This window comes from Lissotriton vulgaris, chromosome 2_1 (genome assembly GCF_964263255.1).
Source record: "Lissotriton vulgaris chromosome 2_1, aLisVul1.2, whole genome shotgun sequence".
Lineage (NCBI taxonomy): Eukaryota > Metazoa > Chordata > Amphibia > Caudata > Salamandridae > Lissotriton > Lissotriton vulgaris.
Window position 1 is genome coordinate 1,707,407,801 of NC_141687.1, and position 23,874 is coordinate 1,707,431,674.

Here is a 23,874-nt window from a genome sequence, read left to right on the forward strand (position 1 = left end):
TCACGCACTCTGTCACAGGAGGCGCAGGCGATCTGGCACTGGCTCCTAGCCAGAGGACTTACGATAACGGCCACCCATCTGCCAGGTGTGCAGAATGTTCAGGCAGACGCACTGAGCAGACTGGTTCAGGAAAACCACGAATGGGTCATAAACGACGAAGTACTAGGAGAAGTCTTTGCAAGGTGGGGAACTCCAGCCGTAGATTTGTTCGCCACCGCCGAAAACAGCAAATGCAGAGACTTCGCCTCCAGGTACTACCAGCAGGGGACGCTGGGGCATGCGTTATGGATCAACTGGACGAACAGCTTTCTGTACGCCTTCATGGGAACTGAATGTGGTGCTGTCCAGGTTGATGAAGGAGCCTTTTGAACCTATTCATAAGGCTTCGTTGCAGCACCTGTCCTGGAAGGCGGCGTTCCTCGTGGCCATTACATCGGCCCGCAGGGTGAGTGAAATTCAGGCGTTGTGTTGTACTGAACCTTATACTGTATTTCATGCTGCTAAGGTTGTTATGCGTACTCACCCTAAATTTCTTCCCAAGGTTATTTCTGATTTTCATGTCAACCAGACCATAACTTTGCCTACGTTTTTTCAGAATCCTTCGTCTCCAGCGGAAAGGGCTCTCCATTCCCTGGATGTTAGGAGGGTGTTGAAATTTTATCTGGATAAAACCAAAGATATTCGTAGGTCTGACCAGTTGTTTATTAATTACGGATCAGTCAGGACGGGTCTTGCTACCTCTAAGCAGTCCATTTCTAGGTGGATTGTGTCCTGCATACAATTGTGTTACCAAAAGGCTAATAAGACTTTAGGAGGTAAGCCTAAGGCTCATTCCACCAGGGGCAAAGCTGCCACGACGGCTTTGCTCCGTAACGTGCCAATTGCTGAAATCTGCAAGGCAGCCACTTGGAAGTCAGTTCACACCTTTGCTAAGCATTACTGCCTGGACACTGATGCCAGGGCAGACGCTCAGGTTGGGCAGGCTTCGCTGCGGAATTTGTTCGCACAGTAGTGGCGTTATTTTCTTCTCCACCGCCTCTTTGGTGTGGGGATGGGCTTGCCATTCTATTCACTAGATTATGACTATACTCAGAGATCCCCTACTACAGAAGGAGTAGTTTCTGTCCTGTAACTCCAGTTCTGTAGTAGGGGTATCTCTGTTATAGTCATAAGCGCCCGCCCTCCTCCCCGGTGGAGATATTTCTTCATGTAAGGAATGCGACAGGTCTGGCGTGCTTCACCTTCAAAAAGAACTGAAAGTAGAGGGACCTGCTATGGATTCTGGGATATTGGGAGAAGTTCTGGAAAGTTCTCTTAAAGGCACAGTATCCTATTTTAAGCCACATAATGGCAGCCTATGGGGCTTGTCTGTCCATGCCTTCCTCTCTATCATTCCAGAGTCTTTTACTGGTAGAGGCAAGTTTCTCTATGGTAGAAACTGGGCAGGCTGTGTTGTGTGTGGTGTTATTTGGTGGAATTTCTAGTTGAAGTACTGGACAGTGTAGCCTGTGGATATAGGCTGCATTATTTGTCTTTAAATTCTCTCTTAAGTGTCTTTGCAGTTTCTGCATGTTTTGACAACTTAAGAGATTATTTTTGATTGCCGGGGTCCACGCACATGGGCGGGACTATTCACTAGATTATGACTATAACAGAGATACCCCTACTACAGAACTGGAGTTACAGGACAGCAACTACTCCTAATGTGCTTCAGCATTAGAAGTACCTCAAAATAATAAAAACATGCACAGTAACCCCATTCAAAAGTCTCACTGTTTTAAGTTCAGAGGAGCATGTTTTGAGCATTCTGTTGAATAGTATAAACAGAGCTACCATTCTGATATGGTACGGTATAGCACAAATATTCATTCTGCCGTCCAGACAAACTACGGATGCTGACTACTAAGATCAGTCTCCATAGAGCTACAATTGTTGGTGTTTAGGGACCTGTCCACCGTCCATAAAGTTTTGTAAAAAGGAAACATGCAATTTTACAAGAAATCTTGTAGTGTACAGACAGCCAATTCAGAAATCTTAAAAATTCACTTCTTTATTATAAAAATAGGTCTTGCTGCTGCAACATTCTTGCAGTTTGGTAGCCAAGAATGCCAGCGTGCATTGCATTTCATACTCATGCCGCAAATTATTTAAAGTTCCAACTACAGCTGCATGATATACTGGACAATACAATGGTAGGTACAAAAACAGAGGTCTTCACCAAAGAAGTAACCTTGAATTTGATGTGCAAATCTGCATTCATACAAACAGGCAAGCACTCTAATTTAGATATAACTGGAACTCAAAGAGACAGGGGGCACCACAAATCATAGTTGTTTAACAGATGTTCAGGACTTGCAATCAAAATCTTCATCTTGTTACCAGTTCAAAAAACAGCTATTTGCATTCATCCATTCACCTAAAGCAGACAACCCTCTTGGCACAGTGGAAAACTGATAAAACAGGATGTTGACATGCAGATAAACATGTATCCCACTGGTTCAGTAGTAGATGAGGATGTCGGATTAAAGAGCAAGTCCATGACAGAGACTTGCAGTTGATGGAGAAAGGGGGTCCCTGATTCTCACACTTTGCAGTCTATTATTCAAAGAAGAAAGAAACCTACACAGTGCTAGCCCAGGGACACCCACATGCACTAGGCAAGCAATAAGGCAAGCTTAATCCACTGTAGTAATAATCACCAAAGATTCCAAGAGACGTAGCATGCTATCTGTTATATCTTTCAACTGCCAACCTTAGGGAGCATACTACACCACAGAAAAAACCTGGTTATAAGAAATGACAGCTGGTGAAAGAAGTATATCTCAGCATGGAGATATCCACATCATAAGAACAGTTGGAAAGAACATCTCTGCACAGTCTCTGTCTCAAACCTTTTATAGGTAGTCATGGTTATAAACTAATGCCACAGATCACAGCACCTTTCAGTAGCAGTGGCAGGTCCTTGCAGGTACTCACCATGGATCCTGGCCTCCATACCAGGAAAGACAGTGCCCTCTTGTACTGCTTGAGCAAGTTAATGGCAGGGTATGAAAGCTCTCTGTACTGACTCTCAAACACAATGAAAGTAGGCTTCTTGGAGAGTTCCATTAGCCGCCAGAGACCCTCCCTGGAGAGAAGTTGGGAGAGAGCCATGTGTCAGAGTCGACAGGCAAATAAAAGCACAATAATCTAAGGTGAAGTATGCTAATGGAAAAGACAAAAGGGAGATGCACCAGAGGGTCACACGAAGAAGATACATTCTACAGGACAGTGTGGAGGAGGAAATGTAAACAGGTGACCATGCGAGGGGAGGAGGGGGGAGTGGTTAGTGATATTGGAGGAGATGCATTGCAGGGAAGAAAATCACAGAAAGCATACCAAGTGCAGACAAATAAAGGTGAGAAACCCCAGAGGGAGACATGGCAAGGAGAAGTTAGTCCGAGAGATAGCAACTCAGATGGAGACACAGTAAAAAGAGCCAATTTGAGTGGAGAAACTCCAGTGTGAGTCACATTAAAGAGAGACAAGCAAAGAAGAGGCATGCTAAAGGCAGACACGCCAATGGAATACATGCTAACAGGGGGAACGTTAAACGGAGACATTTCAAAGAGGTAATTCAAAAGGGGACATGCCAAAGAGAAATAGAACAAGAATACAACCAAGGAGAGATAGATCAAAGGTTGCAATGCCATGAGAGTGAGGCTAGGGGAAGACAATCCATGGGGATACACCCTAATGGAATACCAAAGGGAACACTTGTCAGAAACAAACAAGTTAAAGGGAAACACACCAAGAGGAGGATGCAAGAAGAAGTCAAATAAAGGGAAGAAATGTGAGGTAAAAAACACCAATTTAAGAGATGCCAAGGGGAGACACACTAAAGGGCCAGACTCTAAGGTAAGATACCCCAAAGGAACAAGCTTAAACAGATAACACATCCAGGCAAGATAGGTCAAGTGGAGAAATATGCAAGGGGAGACATCCAAATAAAACAGACACACCAAGGGAAAACCCCACAAAGGAAGACGCATTAAGGAAACCTACACCAAGATACAAAATATTAATTAGTGACAACACGACGAGTCATATAATTATTCCAGCAAAAAACTCACAAAAGACACATGGCAAGGAAATGAAATCCAAGGGAGGCAATCCGGCAAAGAGATGACCAAGGGTAAATATTTCAAGGGAAGGCAGACCAAGGGGAGACATTCAAAGGAAAGAAACACCAAGGAAAATCACTCTAAATGAACATACTCAAGGAGATAAGTCTTGGGAAGAGACAACACTTGACATCTCCCAAAGAGCGAAGCCAAGGTAAGCCACTTTAAGGGCAATAAACCCCAGAGAGCTACTAAGATGAGACACACCAAGGGATGACATGTTATGGAGAACCTCATTAAGAGAGTACCAAGCAGAACAAGACAAGTCAAAGAAAGGAACAGCAAGAAGAGACATGCCAAGGGGAGATATCCAAATCTGGCCATGCTACAAGGAGATTTCCCATCGAAAGTTAAGCCATGGGCAGACATGAAGATGAGACCTGTCAGTTCAAGGAACGGACACAAAAGGGAGACTTGCGAAGAGAAAACATGAAAAAGAGAAACATTCCAAGGGGAATCACACCATAAGGGTATACACATACCCCCACAAATGAAAGACAGAAGAAGGGAACCATGCAAAGAGAAGAAAAGCTAAAGGGGATATACACCAATGAGAGGAAAACACACACATCAAGGCAGAACACATCAAGAGGGAACATGCTGATGGGAGGCTCAGGAAGGGAGATTAGCCAACAGCGGACATGAATAGGAAAGTGTGTAACCATTCCGAAAAGGGACTCACAATAAAGAAACAAACTAATGGAAGATGCATTAAAGGGAAATATATTATGGAGGGAAAATCCCAGGGCTGGCATACCAAGGGAAAACAATACGATGGGAGAATCCCAAGCAGAGATAAAGAAAGGGTAGACTTGCCACAGGAAGACATGCCAAGGGGAGTCATTGTAAGCAGAATATGCCAATGGGAGCTACTCCAAAGGATCATGGTTCAAGGGAGACATGCCATGGAGAGACATGACATGTAGAGTCATGCCCCAGGGAGAGATGCTAAGGTAAGGCACTTACAAAGGGGATTCACTCCAAAGAGAGACAGGGTAAATGGAGACACAGCAAGGTCAGACATGCAATGGGGAGACCTGACAAAAGTAGACTTACCAGAGGAAGTAAAGTCAAAGGAATATACTAAGAAAAGACATGTCAAGAGGAGGGAAGAAAACAAGGGAATGTAAAAGACATGAAAAGAAGACAAAACAAATTCCTTCTATAATTAAATTGAGTGGCCATGTGTGAAGCATCCATTACATGGTTGGAATAATAATTGTAAGAACCAAGACTCGTGAAAAACCCCAAGCATGAAAATCATCTCAGACAACAGACTCCACATAATATACCAAAAATATATATATATATCTTGACAGAGTTTTGTCAAACATACCGGATTTGAATTCAAGGCAACGACTAGTAGGAGCATTGTGGTGGTTTCATGTGCAGTGTTTTAAGCCAGCACTGGGTCACGTAACTTCACTGACGAGTTGTATGTTTTAGTGAACAGACCGTTAGAAGGTCTGAGTGGTTGCAGCTTGAATTCGTAACCCGGTGTGTGTTGGCCTTTTTCACATCCACTCAGAATTATTATGCAGGTTGTCAAGGGGGTGTATTTTCTACATAGTCCATGTTCAAATAAAGTAAATCCACTATAGGGCATTCTTTCTAACACAGAGACCTACGTCTTTGTTTGAGCCCGATGGATCAAGAAAGCCATGTTAGGGTCTAGCTCTGACAGCACTTCTTCAGGATTGTGAATTACCATATGTTGTTGGTGGACACATAAAAGATATGCATGCCAAGGGGAAACACCCTAAAATGAGGCCAAAGGGAATCCCAGCCACCAGACTGGAGAGGAGATACGATCCAAAAGAAAACAATTCCAGCAGAGGAAGCCCAACAGTAGACACTCAAAAGGGATGCATGCAAAAGGAGACACACTAAAAAAAACTGTGCAAACCAAGCAAAGAAATGCCAAGAAGAAACTCAATAGGGAGACAAACCAAAATGAAACAAAGCAAATAAAGTAATACGGGGGGGGGGGTCAAAAGGAACCATGCCAAGAGGCGCTATGCCAAGGAGGATGCACCAAGAGAAAAGATCTGAAGGGAAGTAATACTAAGGGGAGATCTGACACGTTTTGATATGCCAAAGGAAAAAATGCTAACATGAGGTGGTCCAAGGGGAGACATCAAGGAGAATTGTCAGGGGAGATAATTTAATAAGAAATAATACAAGGAGAAGCATGCCAAGTGGAAACAAAGTAAGAAGGTAAACATCCAAGAGGAATTATTTCAATGGAAGACATATCAAGGAGAGGTATGCCAAGAGGATACACTAAAAAGAGAGCTCCAGTGGAAGGCATGCCATATAACATTGGTAGGCAGATCATTAAGTCACACAGCAATGATTGACAAGAAAGAGGCACAGCAAGGGAACATTTCCCAAGAAAAGACATGCTCATTTGTGACATGCCAACAAGAGACTGGCCTGGCAGTTCGGGCTGGACTGTTCCCATTAGGCACAGGGTCAAGACTGATTTGCATATGGCTGGGTTCAAACTGGAATGGCATGATGAGCAAATAAAGGATGGATTTAGGTCGAGATGTCTGTACTGGTGTGAATGTATGACATTGTTCTGCATTCTGTCCATCAATTGTTCTTTTTGAACAAGAGACTGTTGGAATGTTAGACAAGACTGTCAGATAAATTAAACTAAGAAGTGACATTATAATAAAAGGCATGCCACAGAGGATATGTGAAAGATAGATACCATAAGGAGAGACACAGTATGGGAAAACATTCCAAGGGAACTAATTAAAATAAAAGATACGCCATAAAGAGATATATCGGAGTGAGCTATGCCTTCGGAGACAAGCCAAAGGAAAGCATGCCAAAGGTAGACTAGCCAATGGAAATCATTCCAATAAAGGGTTACAGAGGGAACATAGACCAAGAAGTGACAATGCACGGAGAAGCAATCTATGTGCTGGCAGTCGAAGGTGATGCAAACACACCAAAAGGAGCCAATCCAAGGGGGCGGCAAACAGAGATAAGCTTTGCATACATTGAACTCTTTAAGAGAAGACTTAACAATGGGAGTTGGACTAATTGGTGACAAGCCAAGGGCCTATTCATGAGCATGCATGCCAAAGAGGGAATGTTTACGAGGCACACAAGTGGAGATATGTCAGGAAGGGACAGCTAATATAGAACACGCTTTATAAAGACTGTGCCAAGGAGCGATATATCAATGGGAGATATGACAAGGGGAGATATGCCATAGGAAGACCGCCCCTCCCCAGGGGAAGCAGCCTAGGTGAGATATTCTAAGGGTTAATATGACAAGAGAAGGTATGCAAACGGGCAAACAATTCTAGAGGGGACACACCAAAGAGAAATATGCCACAGGGAAACAATTTAATGAGACACACAAAGTTGAGATACATTAAGGGAGTTAAACCAAGGGACAAAAACAAAAAAAGGTGTGCCAAGGAGAGTTGTGACAAGGGGCTCAATAATAATATGCCCGACACCCAGAAGAAACTTGGAAGCAAATGAGAGAACAAAATGGGGGTACTGGACGATCTGGATTGATCCAGTCAAAAATCCTCCACCGGCTATGATAGGGCACGCCCACACAAAATGGAGAGAGTGGCATCATTGAATGTCTGGGATGCAGGGAGGAGCAGCGGGGAGTCTTTTTTCATACACTCTGGGCCTGCCCGTTCATACACCTTTTCTGGAAAAAGGTACTCCTAGAACTGGGTAAAGTAATAGCATAACGCTATCTGAAGACCCTAAATATTTCCTCTTATTTTCCCAATGATGTGAATCTCCCACAAATGAAATTACTATTCTGCAATTTGGGCCTGGTGTTAGCAAAGTGGGATCTGGCAAAATAACTGGGGGGTACCTGAGATACTGACTAGGATGAACTTATACGTGGCAGCAGAAAGAGTTACATATATGAGCAAGGGCCGCCAAAGTATATTTTATAGGATATGGGGTAGCTGGATTAATTATTATGAGTTGGATATCCAGGATGATGCGAATAAAGTCGTATCATCTCAGAACGTGTAACCCATGCAGTTTGATCTATTGTTCCTGTCAAATTGCTATTGATTCTTTAACTTCTCTTGTTATTGTTATTATTGAACTATGTGGAAACATCTGATGTACTGATATCCTTCTGCAGAATTTTCTTATTTGTATTCAGCACATATTTGTGCTCCTTTTGTCATGACTTTCAAAACCAAATAAAAACACTTTTTTTAAAAGGGGGCATCCACGCCAGGGAGCCCTTGATACACCAAAGGTTTTTGCAGCTTGGGGAGGCACACCAAATTGAAGCTCACATTGGGTGGCGTGCCAAAATGGGCAGCATAATATGCACACAAACCAAAGGAAGACAGGGGAGGGAAACATGCCAAAATAGGCATGACGTCAAGGATGGCCAGGCTAAGAACACACGTGAAACTAAAATGAAGAGAAGCTAATGTGAACTGCGAGTGGCATGCCAGGGAGGAATTGCTTAAGTGCCATTTCAAGAGTGTTCCAGAGAAAACATGGAAGAGTGGAATCGAAAGCACATCATAAGACTCAAAAGACAGAACTTAAATGGGCAACCTAATGGAGTTGTGTAATGGGGATGTAAGTGCAAAGACAATTCAAAGGGCCAATGATGAGATCAAGGGTATGTAGTAGGAAGATGTAAAGATACATATTGGAGTGATGTTTGCCCAAGGAGGACATGAAAGAAACGATATCGAGGGATGAGTAAAATGGAGCCAGGTTGGAAATCAAGACAAGTGGATGCAGTGTGGAAGGAATGGAAGTAGGAGGAGGCAGGGGAAATATTGTTAGGAGGTAGGGAATATTATTTAGCAATGACAAAAAAAACAAATGATTGGTGGGATGCTTGATTCAATCTCAAGCATTCTCGTCCATTGTTTATTTGCTCACTGTACCACTACTGAAATAAAACAATCTTGTGAGAATACACTTCAGTGCTGGTCCACTTGGAACAGCGTGGCCATGTCCTTTTTTGGACAGGAACAAAAGTAATCCCAGATCATTTTGGCCTTATTGCGCTTCATAGCCAGTTCTGGTGAGCTGAAAACTCACTGTTGCCAATGCAGTGGTTTAAAGGTCATGAGTTTGAAACCCAGCAAGGCAGTGTCAGATTTCAATCTTTGAGTTGTAAATTGCATATCATAAATTGGGTAAGAACAACTTTTCCTAGTTTCAGAGAGCTCAAATAGCTGAAATGTGGAAATCAGTACACTGTAAAAAAAAGATAACATTACTACTATTAATATTATCATTATAATTACTGAGGTGCAGTTTGACTCTATGGCTTGGCATGCATGGCGATCCACATCCGGGTAACCCATCGTACTCTGGGAGTCTCATTGAGAAAAACAAACAACCTAAAAAAACTAATGAGTGGAACGCTTTTAATTACCAGTACTCCAGTCCATAATTTTTTGCTTTCTGTGCCACTCAGACGAGTATCAACCTTATGAAAATCAGCTTTTGGCCCCGCTCAATTAGGAACAGTTCCATATGAAGTGCCTGCTCGCATTTCCAAATACGGTAATAGAAACTCAAGACATCAGTAACTGTTGAAATTCTACATCATTGTCTGAATGTAACATAAACCTGAATACATACATACATTGCCACACATACCTGAAGTTGCTGGTGCACCACTCCTGCTCCAGGTATGCCCGTGAGAGGACTACGATGAGTCGGCGGCAGCGGCTGATATTCATTATAAGTTCAGCTGAGGGCTCTGTTGGAATAGTCCGGAGGGATTAACAACATCTAGACATGACTCTGAGGTAAACCCCCCCCCAACCACCTTGGTCTGATAAATGCCATCCAATGACCTATTTGCAGCTGTGCTAAGTACTTGACCAAGACCGACACCACATATGATGGGTTTGTGACTCTGTGGGTGAACAACAGCACAGCCATCAATAGATTAGCTTGTTGTACTCTCTTACATCCTGGGCTCTATATCAGGAGTCATGATACCACAGGCACATCACCGAGAGGCACTACATCGCAGGTCAGTTTTTATTTTTTTTAAACAATTTTTATTGATATAATTAGTAGAGCATTTCCTTGACAACATAATTTGCATGACGTGTAAATAGATCACAGTATTAGTCATACAGTTTTCTGTACAATTCTTTTAGTCCCATATTTGGATGCTTCCCCTTCGTAACCTTCCCCTGTACATGTGGTTATCGCAGGTCAGTTTTACTATAATTACAACAGGAGTCACTACATCTGAAGGGATATTAAATCGCAGGACAGTATAGGTAGGTATTTGATATATGTGTGTGTGTGTATATATGTATATATATATATATATTTTTTTTTAAAGTAAATTATTACTTGAAAAATAGAATTTGATTTTAATTAAATAGCCTGGGGAGCCCACCCCCTGGGCCAATTACTTTAATTAAGGGAAGGGAGCAGCGCAGTCGCCCCCAACCAGGACCTTACATGGCTCCAGGAAGCCCACCCCCGGGACACAGCGGTTTTTCTGCCCGCACCGTCGTGGCCAGGTAAAAACTTGGTTTTGTTCCCGCTACATACGGGGAGCTGGGTGGGGCTACGGGGGCCTTAGGGGTCCACCTGCAGCCCTCAGCGAGTGTATGGTGGGTGTGCTGGGTCGGCACCATGGCATCCAGTGATGTTGGCACCGAGGAGGGGTCCTTGGGGCTGATAACGGCAAGAGGAGGGTGCCCCCTCTCCTTTATTTCAAGTAGTGGCCCTGGTGAGGGGGTCCCCAGGGCCTAATAAGGCTCGAGGAGGGGGGCATGCAGCCCTCATTCCCATTTATTATAAAAATGGCCCGGGGGAAGCGATTTCCGGGGCCTAATTAGGCTGAGGGGGAGGGGTGCGCATGTCCCCGCCTCTTTTAATAGTAAAAAAAAATAATTGAACGGTCCTGGGGGCTTGAGTACCCAAGGCCTAATAAGGCTTGGGGAAAGGGTCATGCAGACCCCCTCCCCTTTAATATAAAATAAGCCTTGGGGGATGGGGTCGCCAGGGCCTAACATGACGCCACGAGGGGGCCGCACAGGCCGCCTCTAATTTTTTTTAAATGTTTCAGCCCTAGGGATGGGCTTCCTGGAGCCTATATGACTTAGGGAGGAGGGCTGTGAAGCCCCCTCCTCTTAATGAATACGGACCCCGATGCAGGAGCTACTTTACACACCTTATTTCTTTTTAGACACAGGAAGAATCCGAGACTTGCCTGTAATCACAGAATATTGTGGTGAGGTCAGGATTCGAACTTGCTTCCCCTTGTTCCAAGGTCAGCAGCTCTAGGAAGTAGAGCACATCTGATCCTATATATAACAGTATTACCTTAGCTATAAAGCTATGATGTAATTGTATTCCTGGTTTACTTACTTGCATACATCTGATCTGCTTTTCAGCAATACCATCCTGAAATCAATCTGTGATCAACACAATTTTCAGACTTGTGTGTAGCACTGTCATCATCCAGGGATCCGCATGTGTAACCAAGACAATCCACTAATGTGTGCCAGGCAAACATCACCCAACACTGTATGTGTGAGTGCAACAAATAGCAATTCCAACCTGGAATCCAATGTTCTGTATATTATCAACACCACCCAAGGATCGATTCATAAACAACACAAACAGAACCCAAGGATCTGTACTTAACTCACGGTATCCAAAAGGCTGTGCGTGGTCGATATCAGGGTCTCCAAGTGATTGTGTATGGCTAACAATCCCCAGACGCCTGCAGTGTCAAAAAGCCACAAACAGCAGTGGGAACATTTTAGCGGTGGTTGAGTGTGGCTTACCCGAGCCTGGCAAGATGTCTTTGTCATCCAGGAAGAGTTTGTATCCATAGCGGTTTTCCAGGTGAGGCTTCAGGATGAAGTTTGCAAATTTTTTGTCATCGGAGGCAGTAGAGTAGGAGACATATGCATCATACAGCTTGCCATCTGCAGGATGGGACGGAAAGGACACTCCAACACAGAGTGGAGAAAGAAGGAGTAAAGAATGAGTAGTGAAGCCTTGGTTCAAACTTGTGATACACTAATGCAATCTCAGGTGTGATTTCTGTAAAAATATTGGGAATAGGATAAAAAGAAGAGTGTTTCACTTGACAGGACACACGTGGTGGAAAGAAACAACCAGTTCATATTTGGGCTCCCTGGGGTAGAGAAACACCCATTTAGATTTGGTGATAATTCGCCTCCTGATCTCTGGCGTGCTGGTTCTCTTACAGCCCCCTCCTGCAAGGAGCTTCAAGAGAATTGACTGTAATGATCCAACTGCCCACCTCTTTTGCCACCTCTTTTCTCTTACGTTTGAATTTGGGGTTGGTTAAATAAATGGCTGCTGATAAACTCACCTATAGAATGAAGCAGTACAATGACCTTAATATGAGGGATCTCATGATCGATTTCAACTTTAAATCAATGTTTCTTCACCTTGTCTCCAGTACATTTTTAAAAAGGTCTAAAGGTGATTGGGTGTGCTGGGACACTTTCATGAAATAATCAATATACCACAAGACTGCCATTCACACTTGGAATTGAATCTTTGAAGCTCTCATCTTGTCTAAAGTTCAAAGGTAGATGGGACGACACACTCCGTTTGTGAGTTCCACTACTGAAGAAGGTGCAGCAGCGCATAACTGAGGTGCCCAGTGCTTGCCCCAGTACAAGAAAAGCAAGGGCATTGCAGACCTGTATTGCAGCCACTAAGTCCCTCCAGATAGTTGTCGAACAGCAGTGGTGGTACAATTCAGGTCTGAGGTATACTGAAAGATGTATAAAGTACTTTCAAGAGGCAAACTCTGCTGGTGTGTCACACGATTACTTATGTACTTAGATTATTCTTTGGCACGTGTCACTTACCATTCATCTCCACATCTCCATACTTGTTCCTGTACCAGAGCTTGGCATTCAAACGGCACTTCACATACAAAAGTCCACCAATGAGCAGCAGGCCCAGAATCGTCAGGGCGAAGACGATAGCAGCCACATGCCCAGTTGGCTCTGTAAAGGTAAGTAAAAAACAACGGTGATTAGGCAGGTTATTCACTCACCAATGACGGGCTATAGGTAAGCATCTCTCTGGAATGATCACGTGAAGTTGCCTTCACACTCCATGTGAACAAGTACCTTGTAAAGAGTCAGGTCAAATAGCAATACGGAAGATCTCTAGAGGATTCAGCCCACACCCTTCCTCTGCACAAATTTCAGGGTTTTGTGGTGATGTGTAGAAAGTTATGGGAAAAGTTGGCTGACCAACACAAGATTTTGGTCTGATTCAGTGAAAGATTAATATAATTATGAACTCTATGCTTACAATTATAACCTTCAAATAATTGTTATTTTTTAGATTCTCCAAAGTCCTACTTCTACTGTAATTTACGATGAATAATTGACTTCCAGGCCTGCAGTGGCTGTAGGTTGTCTGATGTTTAATGTGCATTTGCATACTCTTGTCCCTTAGGTCCCTTACAATACACTCCCTGAACATATCGGGGGTCCTTGTGGCAATTTCCCATTCCAAATGTACACTTATCCAGCAGTTTTTAGAAGTAAATTTAGGTGTTCCGCTAGGGTGGAAAAAACCCTGAGGATCGTTTGTGAATACATAGGAAGTTACAACTTTAATGGCTTTTAATTGTCCCAGTAGCTACATCTTGACCTGCCCTTGAAAACGTCAAATTTCTTTCACAGTCATTAAACTTACGAATGTAGAAAATGTAGGACCTTTGTGGAATTTCCACAATTCTAAATGCCATATCAGTGCTCAAAAATACCCTCCGACTCAGGTTCTGTGAAATGTCAATAGTGGTTGTATATCAGAATATTAAGGACAAAACCATTGTGGGGCCAAAATATTTAGGTCTACTTAACAAGGATCAAAATGTGGTAAAGGTAAGTGCACAGAGATAACTATAGATTTACTATTGTTAACTTCACATCTATGCACCATGACGATATATATATATATCATCAACGTATATATGTAAGGTTAAGTATAGTAAACTTAGCCTTACCTATATTTTCTTACCTTTATCATTATTTAAGCCTTCATATATTGTCCATGTGATATTTTGTAATCGATATTATGGAGAAGTACTGTCATCTGTGGTGCAGATCATGTTTTTTGATACCTAAGATTCACTTACGTGTGCAAAAAAGTATGTAAATCAGATCTCACCATTTTAATAAAAAGTTCACTTATTTAGGACTCCAGGGGACCCAGAAGCACAAATAGACTGATAGTGCATCTATTAAAATATATAGATTTTGTGAATCATATATTAATAAGTAAGTAATTGACATAGAGCAACCAAAGTACAAAGCACTAGCCCTAACAATCTGAAATGCCTTGTAAATGTGCTTGATTTCTTCAGCAGCCTTTTGCTCCCCGGGAAGCTTTGTTCCACTGCATATTCCCCAAAAGTGAGAAATGTTATCAGATCAAAATATGTTAATAAAGGGCATATCTTCTTCAATATATTCAGAATACTTTCAAACCTCTTTAATCACAATGCACTTGGCCCTGATTGACTGACGAATGGCAAATAGAAATATACAGATTACCTCTCATTTTTTCGAAGGCTTTTCTCCATATGATTAGAGGACAAGAACAGCACAGTTAAAAATGAAGTCCACACACCCATATAGTGAATTTAATAGCAGCTATAGGCGTAGTAGAAACTCGCAATGTTCCGCCTCCCTGCAATATTTAGAGATACAAAAAGGCCTTCTAAAGGCCAATTAGAAAGTCGTGTGGTTCACAACGACACACATGGCTATCCTTGACCTTTCATACAATCAATGCTAGTATTATATGGCAACTCAGGGACCGCTGTTATATGTTATGAAATTTACATTTCGTTTGTACACATATGCATTGACTCTTGGTGTTTTGGGGGCTCAACTTCATAACTTTACCAAAAATATATATTAACGTGATATAGCAAAGTTGGCAGATAGAATTCTGAGTTTATTTCATACATTTAGTTGTTAAAAAGTTATGTTTTCAGCACTTTCCGAACCAAAAAAGGCAGGATTTCAAGAGACGAACCAGCTGCAAAGAATTCCACATTTTAGGTGCTACGAAAAAAATTCGTTTTTGCCAATTATAGAGAGTCTATATTTAGGAATTGACAATACAAACTGGTCTGCAGATCTAAGATTTCTCAGAGGGATAAACCATGAAAATTTGGAGACTAAAATGGGGTGATGCTTCGGTAAATGCCTTGATGGATGATTGTCATCAATTTGAAAAAGAAACTGTACTATGATTAGACAATAGAAGTGATGTGTTGGCACTATGTCCCCCTATCGGATGGGTGTCAACATTTTGCACTAACAGAAAATGTTGGAGAACCTTAGCTGGAGCTACCAGATAGATGGAACTGCAATAATCCATGCTAGACTGGACATGATTATTTATGACACAAACATGAAAGCTAGGGTCCACAGAAAGCATACTTTTTAAAGGTCAGTAATAAAAAAAATACTAACTGCTTTTGTGGTTTTCTCAGGAAGGGTAAATGTGGAATCTAAATAGATGCTGAGATTGTTTACCATATTAGAATCCGTAGGGCAGGGACGATTAAGGCTGGGAAGCGGTTTTAATTCCAAATCATCTGATTTTGCAAATGTGAGAGGTATTTTTGACGCATTCAGTTTTAAGAAGCTGGTGGACATCCACCGAAGAATAATCCTTACACAGATAATAGATAGATTTGATTTGGTTGTCCAAAATGAGGGGTAGATGAAGTTCTAGTTATACTGGGTGGATCTCTCTCTGCACAACTTGATGAGCAGCAAGGAACCCAGCAGGGATGTCTACTCAGTGTATTCATCTTTACATTATACGCAGACATTTGACAATACAAATATGCAACACAAGTGATTTTTTGAGACTTATTGAAATGACTGGGAGACAACTATGACCTTATTTGCTGATAACTTGCTACTTTACTCACGATCACCTAATCACATTTTGACCGAGTTAAAAGATGAGCCAGGCAATTTGTAGAAGTAACAGAATACATTAGGGTTTGTCCTTTCTGCCGTCCTGGGAGTGCTGTCCCGGTTGCCTGTCTTCACCTGCCTGCCAAGAATCAACGCCTCGCGGCCCCCGCTCCGCGGGTGCCGCTCGCAGGCTCAAGACACCAGAAGGGAGCAGGTTAATCCTTTTCCGTTGTGCATCGGAGCACCAACGCGCTATTCCAAAAGTACTTTCTAAGCTCAAGCCCAGAGGCGGGACTGCGAGGACCAGCCTGCTGTGCGGCGCAAATCGGCCGCAGCTGGTCCTCTTCCCGCCCCTTCCACCTGCTCAAATAGCTGCGGAGAGTGTGTTCCTTGGGTTTGTCCTTTCTGCCGTCCTGGGAGTGCTGTCCCGGTTGCCTGTCTTCACCTGCCTGCCAAGAATCAACGCCTCGCGGCCCCCGCTCCGCGGGTGCCGCTCGTAGGCTCAAGACACCAGAAGGGAGCAGGTTAATCCTTTTCCGTTGTGCATCGGAGCACCAACGCGCTATTCCAAAAGTACTTTCTAAGCTCAAGCCCAGAGGCGGGACTGCGAGGACCAGCCTGCTGTGCGGCGCAAATCGGCCGCAGCTGGTCCTCTTCCCGCCCCTTCCACCTGCTCAAATAGCTGCGGAGAGTGTGTTCCTTGGGTTTGTCCTTTCTGCCGTCCTGGGAGTGCTGTCCAGGTTGCCTGTCTTCACCTGCCTGCCAAGAATCAACGCCTCGCGGCCCCCGCTCCGCGGGAGCCGCTCGCAGGCTCAAGACACCAGAAGGGAGCAGGTTAATCCTTTTCCGTTGTGCATCGGAGCACCAACGCGCTATTCCAAAAGTACTTTCTAAGCTCAAGCCCAGAGGCGGGACTGCGAGGACCAGCCTGCTGTGCGGCGCAAATCGGCCGCAGCTGGTCCTCTTCCCGCCCCTTCCTGTCGCACCCTATGATATTGAGTCTCAGCCACGCGCACGCGGGACGCGCGCGGGGCAAAGGCCGGGGCTAAGACCGGGCAAAGAGCGGGCCGTTGTGTGGCCGTTAGGTGGCTGGTGAGGCTGGGCTGGGCCCTGTCCCTGAGTCTTTCAGGCATATACCCTGGTTTGGAATACTTAATGCATGTTTCCTCACTGTGCTGTACCACGAGGCTGAGGTGATTGTCAAGTGGCTGCCAAGTCCCTCTGACTCGGTCAAGTCAAGTCAAGTCATAAAATTTATATAGCGCACTACATACCCAGAGGGTTTCAAGGCGCTTAGGAAGGGGAGGAGGATTATTTGTCAAATATCCACGTTTTAAGCTGCTTTCGGAACGCTAGGTGATTTTGGGTGAGGCGAAGGTAAGCGGGGAGTGAGTTCCATGTTTTGGCAGCCAGGTATGAGAAGGATCTGCCTCCCATGGTGGTCTTGTTGATGCGAGGTACAGTGGCGAAGGCTTGGTTGGAGGAGCGAAGTTGGCGGGAGGGGGTGTAGAAGGACAGTCGAGAGTTGAGGCAATTTGGTCCGATGTCGTAGAGTGATTTGTGTGCGTGGGTAAGCAGTCGGAAAGTAATCCTCTTATTGACGGGTAGCCAGTGGAGGTCTTTAAGGTGACCAGAGATGTGTTCGTTGCGTGGGATGTCTAATATGAGCCTGGCTGAGGCGTTTTGGATTCGTTGTAGTTTCTTCTGGAGTTTAGCGGTGGTACCTGCGTAGAGGGTGTTTCCGTAGTCCAGTCGGCTCGTGACTAGAGCGTGGGTGACTGTCTTCCTTGTCTCGGTGGGGATCCAGCGAAATGTTTTTCTGAGCATGCGAAGAATGTTGAAGCAGGAAGAGGACACGGCGTTGACTTGTCTGTTCATTGAGAGTGAGGAGTCCAGGATGACACCTAGGTTCCGTGCGTGGTCTGTCGGGGTGGGTGCTTTTCCGAGGGCTTCCGGCCACCAGGAGTTGTCCCATGCAGAGGGGGAGGTACCTAAGATGAGGACTTCTGTTTTGTCTGAGTTCAGTTTCAGACGGCTTTGTTTCATCCATTCGGCGACTTCTTTCATTCCTTCGTGAAGGTTAGTTTTGGCGGTGCTGGGGTCCTTGGTGAGAGATAGGATCAGCTGCGTGTCATCCGCGTACGAGATGATGTTGAGGTTGTGTTGGCGGGCGATGGCCGCGAGGGGGCTCATGTATACGTTGAAGAGGGTGGGACTGAGTGAGGATCCTTGTGGTACGCCGCAGATGATTTCAGAGGCCTCGGACTTGAATGGTGGGAGGCGGACTCTCTGGGTTCTTCCGGTGAGGAACGAGGTGATCCATTCCAGTGCCTTTCCTTGGATTCCGATGTTTTTGAGGCGTTGTAAAAGGGTGCTGTGGCAGACTGTGTCGAAGGCTGCAGAGAGGTCGAGGAGGATGAGGGCGACTGTGTCTCCATTGTCCAGTAGAGTTCGAATGTCGTCTGTTGCTGCGATGAGGGCGGTCTCAGTGCTGTGTTTGGCTCGGAAGCCAGATTGTGAGGGGTCGAGTGAATTGTTGGCTTCGAGGAAGGCGGCGAGCTGGTTGTTGACAGCTTTCTCGATGACTTTGGCCGGGAATGGAAGAAGCGAGATGGGGCGGTAGTTTTTGAGTTCGGTGGGGTCCGCTGTTGGTTTTTTCAGAAGGGCGGTGAGTTCAGCGTGTTTCCAGTCTTCTGGGAAGGTAGCGGAGCTGAAGGAGCAGTTGATGACGTCTCGGAGGTGCGGAGCTATGACGGAGTCTGCTTTGTTGAAGATGTGGTGAGGGCATGGGTCTGTGGGGGATCCAGAGTGGATGGAATTCATCAGGCGGATGGTGTCCTCAGTGGAGATTGGGTTCCAGGCGTTAAGGGTGTTAACGGGGGAAAGATGGTCATCTGATGGTAGGGTGGGTTGGCTTCCGGGTTGGTTGTCAAAGCTGTTGTGGATGTCCGCAATCTTGTTGTGGAAAAAAGAGGCTAGGGAATCGCAGAGGGTTTGAGAGGGGGTGATGTCGTTGGAGTTGGCTGAGGGATTGGAAAATTCCTTGACGATGTTGAAAAGTTCCTTGCTGTTGTGGGCGTTGTTGTCAAGTCGATCCTTGAATGCTGTTTTCTTGGCTTTTCGGATCAGTTGATGGTGAGTACGGATGGCGCTTTTGAAGGCGTCCTTGCTGCTGGTGGATGGGTCTTTTTTCCAGGCTTTTTCAAGGGAGCGGCACAGTTTCTTGGACTTCTTGAGGTCATCGTTGAACCATGAGGTCTTCTTGCTGCCAAGTTTGTGTTGACGTATTTTCAGTGGTGCTAAGGTGTCGGCGGTGTTGGATAACCAAAGGGTGAGGTTAGAGGCGGCTTCGTTGGCGTTAGAAGAGAGGGCTGGGGAGGTTTGAAGGAGCGATGTGGAGATCTGTTCCGTGGTCATTTTGTTCCAGTTTCTTTGTAGAGTTGGTTGGAGGTGGGTGATGGGTTTCGGCTTGTTGTAGGTGAAGTGAACGCAGCTGTGGTCAGTCCAGAGTAGATCCGTAGTGTGGCTGAAGGAGACATGGTTGCTGGAGGTGAGGATGGGGTCGAGTGTGTGACCTGCGATGTGGGTGGGGGAAGTGACCAGTTGTTTAAGTCCGAGGTTGGCAAGGTTGTCCAAGAGGGTGGCGGTGTTGCGGTCGTTGGTCTTTTCAAGGTGGAAGTTGAGGTCTCCCAGAAGGATGTAGTCTTTGGAGGGGAGCGCGTGTGGGGTGATGAAGTCCGTGATGTCTTCACTGAATTTTGCGCGTGGTCCTGGTGGTCTGTAGAGGAGGGTGCCTCTGAGTGTGGTCTTGGGGTCGATGTGGATCTGGAAGTGAAGGTGTTCGGAGTTAGCGAGGTTGGCGTCAGAGCTGGTTGAGATGCGGATTGATTTCTTGTGTGTTTCGGTGGCTGGCCAACTAGTGTGACGGTTGTTTTTAGTTACTTTCCATAGTTGTCATCTTCTGTTACAATGGACATGGTCTCACCTGGGAAACCGGGGGCAAATCCCAACAAGGGCACATTGGACAATTACTTCAAGAAATCCATCTCTGAGATTGAAAGAGAAGAAGCTTTGGAAGAGAAAAGGATGGAGCGTCGTCGCTCCATCGAGGGTCATAAGGCTAGATCCACCTTGGGCACATCCCTGCCTATACGATTACCTAGTACAGAACTGATCACTGAGGACCCGTTCACATCTCAGGGTGTCCCTGAACTCTTAAGAGATATCTCTTCCGCACCACTTTCTCTTGTGGATCCCTTCAGTCCATCTTCTCCTGCCCCCCCACCATTTGGTAACTCTGATGCAGCCCCGAATCCCCCGTCAGCTCCTATCCAAATTGGAAAAACCAATCCCAAAAATCAGCAGTGGAAGGTTGTGGCCCAGATAAATCATGGTCCTCCGCCCAAAAAGAGAATGAGGAAGGGGGGCTCCTTACAAAAAAGCAAAATTAGTCACACTGAATTTGGCAAGGGCAAGGGGGGGGGGGGATAGCAATAGCTTCTGCTTCTGCTTCTAAATCAACTGAAGGCACAAGACTTGATACTCCAACAGTGACCATACAAGACACTCCATCTCCCTCAGTTGTCACTACCCCTCCAAACTTAAACTCTGAGGAGATCCTCCCGCTTGCCCCCACCTTGGAGTTTCTTGGGCAAATGCTCAGGACGCTCACTTCCCCAATTATGGACAAATTACGGGCCATTGAAGAGCGGCTAGGGAATCTGGAGCAGACCATTCATAATAAACTTGACATCCAGATGGTAGTTCCCGTATCCACTACAGTGACAGCTTTAGCTAGCTCATCAAATGGCTTAAAACCCTCTGTACCTAAGAAGCCCCTCCCAACTTCCTCCAACCTAGCTAAGACGGCTCACACAACCACTACCATTGTCACAACGGCCTCTCTCCCCGTGTCCAATCTCCCCACCAATAAAGTGGTCAATAATCTCTTGGGAACTTTAACTTCTAAAAATGATTCTACACCTGACATGCACTCGAATGGTGCCATTCCCAAGGGCGGAAACACGCTACCTAGACCAACCCAGACGGTTGAAGAGAGGGAACCCCCTAGTATAGTTCAAAAACGTAGGATCCCTCAGGTTGAACTGCCTCCGGAATCACTACCTTATGTAGTGGTGCTTACGGGTGTTCCCCCCCTTGACCCTGATAAGCGAGAAGGTCCGCAACAACTTAAAAACAAGACCATGTATTGGCTGTCTAAGAACAGACCACTCCCTGGGAATGTAAATGGGGACATAGTGCATGTGCGCCGACTCCCTTGGTTGGGGGGGGCGGGTGAAAGACATAGATGGCGACCTGATTGTGATTAACTTCAGGGACCCGGAAGCTGTCAGGCATATTCTGAGCTGGATGCCAGGGAACCTTGGAAAATCCATCATGCCGTGTGATCTTACATATTTTTACCCTAGAGCTCTAGTGGCCCCCCTGTCATGTCCATGGCCCTCTATGCCCTCGACAGGCATTAATGGTCCTAACCAAATCAACCACTATCCTCCCTTGCACCCTGACTCCTTGATCCTAAAGAATGCTCATAGGTGGGGATCTGTCCCTCAGAGGGGCTATGGTTCGAATTATAGGAGTTTGGACCATTCCTCCCAAATGGGGGGGATGGACCACTTGCTTCCTTTCACACCTTTGGAAGTTAGCAACAGATTTGAAGCATTCTCTGGCTTGGACTTTTGTGATTGACTCGAGGGGTGCTCCTCTGGTCACTCTACTGCTGAGGGGGCCTCAAGAGAACATCACGGTAATCCCGATGCCCAAGCTTTTAACCTTCCTCGGCAACTGCTTGGAGATGTCTATGGCATAACCCCAACCCATCTAGCAGGAAGTAATCACAGTTTATCTCCCCCCCCACGGCTCTCTAGCTACCATGTACGTAGTGGTGGAGTCATTTCCGAGGGCCAAGGCCCCTCATTCCATACTAAGCCCAGAGCCCTGAGGGTACTTTCATGGAATGTTGCAGGGATTCTGAACAAAATACAAACCGAAGAATGGGATTCTCTGATAAACAATTATGAGATCTGCCTCTTTCAAGAGACATGGGCGAGGGAACCGGTTCACAAGACTGGTTATGCTGTATTTGAAATCCCTGCTACTTGGAATGGAAGGGGAAGGCCCTCAGGCGGTCTGGCGGTATGGATAGCATCTCACACTGGGTGTATAGCGGAATGTATAGCCACACTTTCCCAGGATATCCAGTGTGTTTTACTAACCTGGACGGGCGTCCCGAAGTTGGCAATAATAAATGTTTATTCCCGCCCAGTAGGACCAACGGCGGAGTCTACCACATTAGAAGACCTTGCATCCTTTTTGAGTCAGCTTCCGCCAGATTATAAGGTGATCTTGGGGGGCGATCTGAATTGTCATTTTGAACCCTTAGAGGGCCTGAGGGAAGGGGCCCTCATGGCAGAAGACGACTACTGGGGCATACCACCGTGCCAATCCCCCCATCCCAGAGCCTGGTCGCCACTTGCGGTTCAAATCATGGCGCTAACTCTTAACTATGCGTTGAGAGCTTGCAATGGTCGCACACCTTCAGATACCCCCTCAAAATGCACATTTAATAGACTAAACCATGAGTCAAGACTGGACTATATTTTCGTTGATACGAGTCTGTGGCCAAAGGTTGAGGATTTTAATATAATCCCCCGCACAGATAGTGATCACAACGCCCTTTCACTTACCTTGCGTTACCTTCCTGAGTCCATCGGACTCTCCTCTCCGGGGAAAGGAGATGAACGGGGAAACCTTGTATTAACTTCTAACAGGCGTAGGGTGAGATGGCAGAAATTCTCCAAGTCGGAAGAAAATATTGGGAAAATTTACAATCTCGTCCTCCCAAGATTTGAGGCTTTGGAAGAAGTAATTAGTCACTCCAGTGCCCAGGACCTATCTAAAATCTTACCTTCCATACACGAGGACTTAGTGGGAACTCTGGGTGAGGTCCTCTATCCAGAGGTACCTAAACCCAAGCATAAAACCAGAACTTCCACTTGGTACAACTCTGACTGCAGAAAGGCCAAATCTGATCTTATTGCTGCAGTCAAAGAGGGTGCCCCCCGTAATAGGGTGTCTGCTTTGCGGCAACTTTACAAGGACATTATGGCCCGTGCGAGGTCAGACTGGGACTGGGATAGATGGCATGATCTCTCAGCAGCATTAATAGCGAAGGATACTAGAAGATTTTGGTCCATAGTCTCCACTGGCTCAGGGGAACCCAAAGCCGCGGTTGAGCCCAATATAGCTGCATATATATGGGAAGACCATTTCGGGAAACTTTATGCAGACGAGCTAGAAAACACTGATGCCACTATTGCGGCACTTCTTTCCCTCCCTGGGGATACTCTGGAGTTTACATTAGGGGAAGTGGTTAGTGCAATAGATGGCTTAGCAATGGGCAAGGCCCCCGGCCTTGATAAATTACCTGGTGACCTCTTTAGGTCCCATCCAGAAATTTGGGCGCCGTATCTCCTCATCCTCTTCAACTCAATAGCAGGTGGAATGGCGATCCCCTGCACTTGGCTGGGGGCAGAGATAGTCCCTATCTTCAAGAAGGGCTGTCCTCTGCTCCCATCCAACTACAGGCCGATCAGCCTGATTGATGTCCCCCAGAAGATTTATTCGAGACTTTTACTGGACCAACTCATGGATTGGATGGAGGAAAATGAAATTTTAAGTCCCCTCCAGGCTGGCTTCAGGAAAAATACGTCCACCATGGACCAAATCTTCCG

General features: G+C 45.4%; 1 protein-coding gene across 2 annotated transcripts in view; it reads right to left on the reverse strand.

Annotated features, from left to right (window-relative positions):
* Window positions 1–23,874, reverse strand: part of SIGIRR (single Ig and TIR domain containing) — a 169,544-nt gene that overhangs the window by 13,118 nt on the left and 132,552 nt on the right. For both annotated transcript variants that reach the window (XM_086957702.1, XM_086957701.1), the window contains exons 5-8: window positions 13,031–13,171; window positions 11,966–12,109; window positions 9,804–9,906; window positions 2,977–3,127 (exon numbers count right to left, since the gene is read on the reverse strand). In XM_086957702.1, the coding sequence (XP_086813828.1) occupies window positions 2,977–3,127; window positions 9,804–9,906; window positions 11,966–12,109; window positions 13,031–13,171 (539 nt within the window). The remainder of the gene's footprint in view (window positions 1–2,976; window positions 3,128–9,803; window positions 9,907–11,965; window positions 12,110–13,030; window positions 13,172–23,874) is intronic.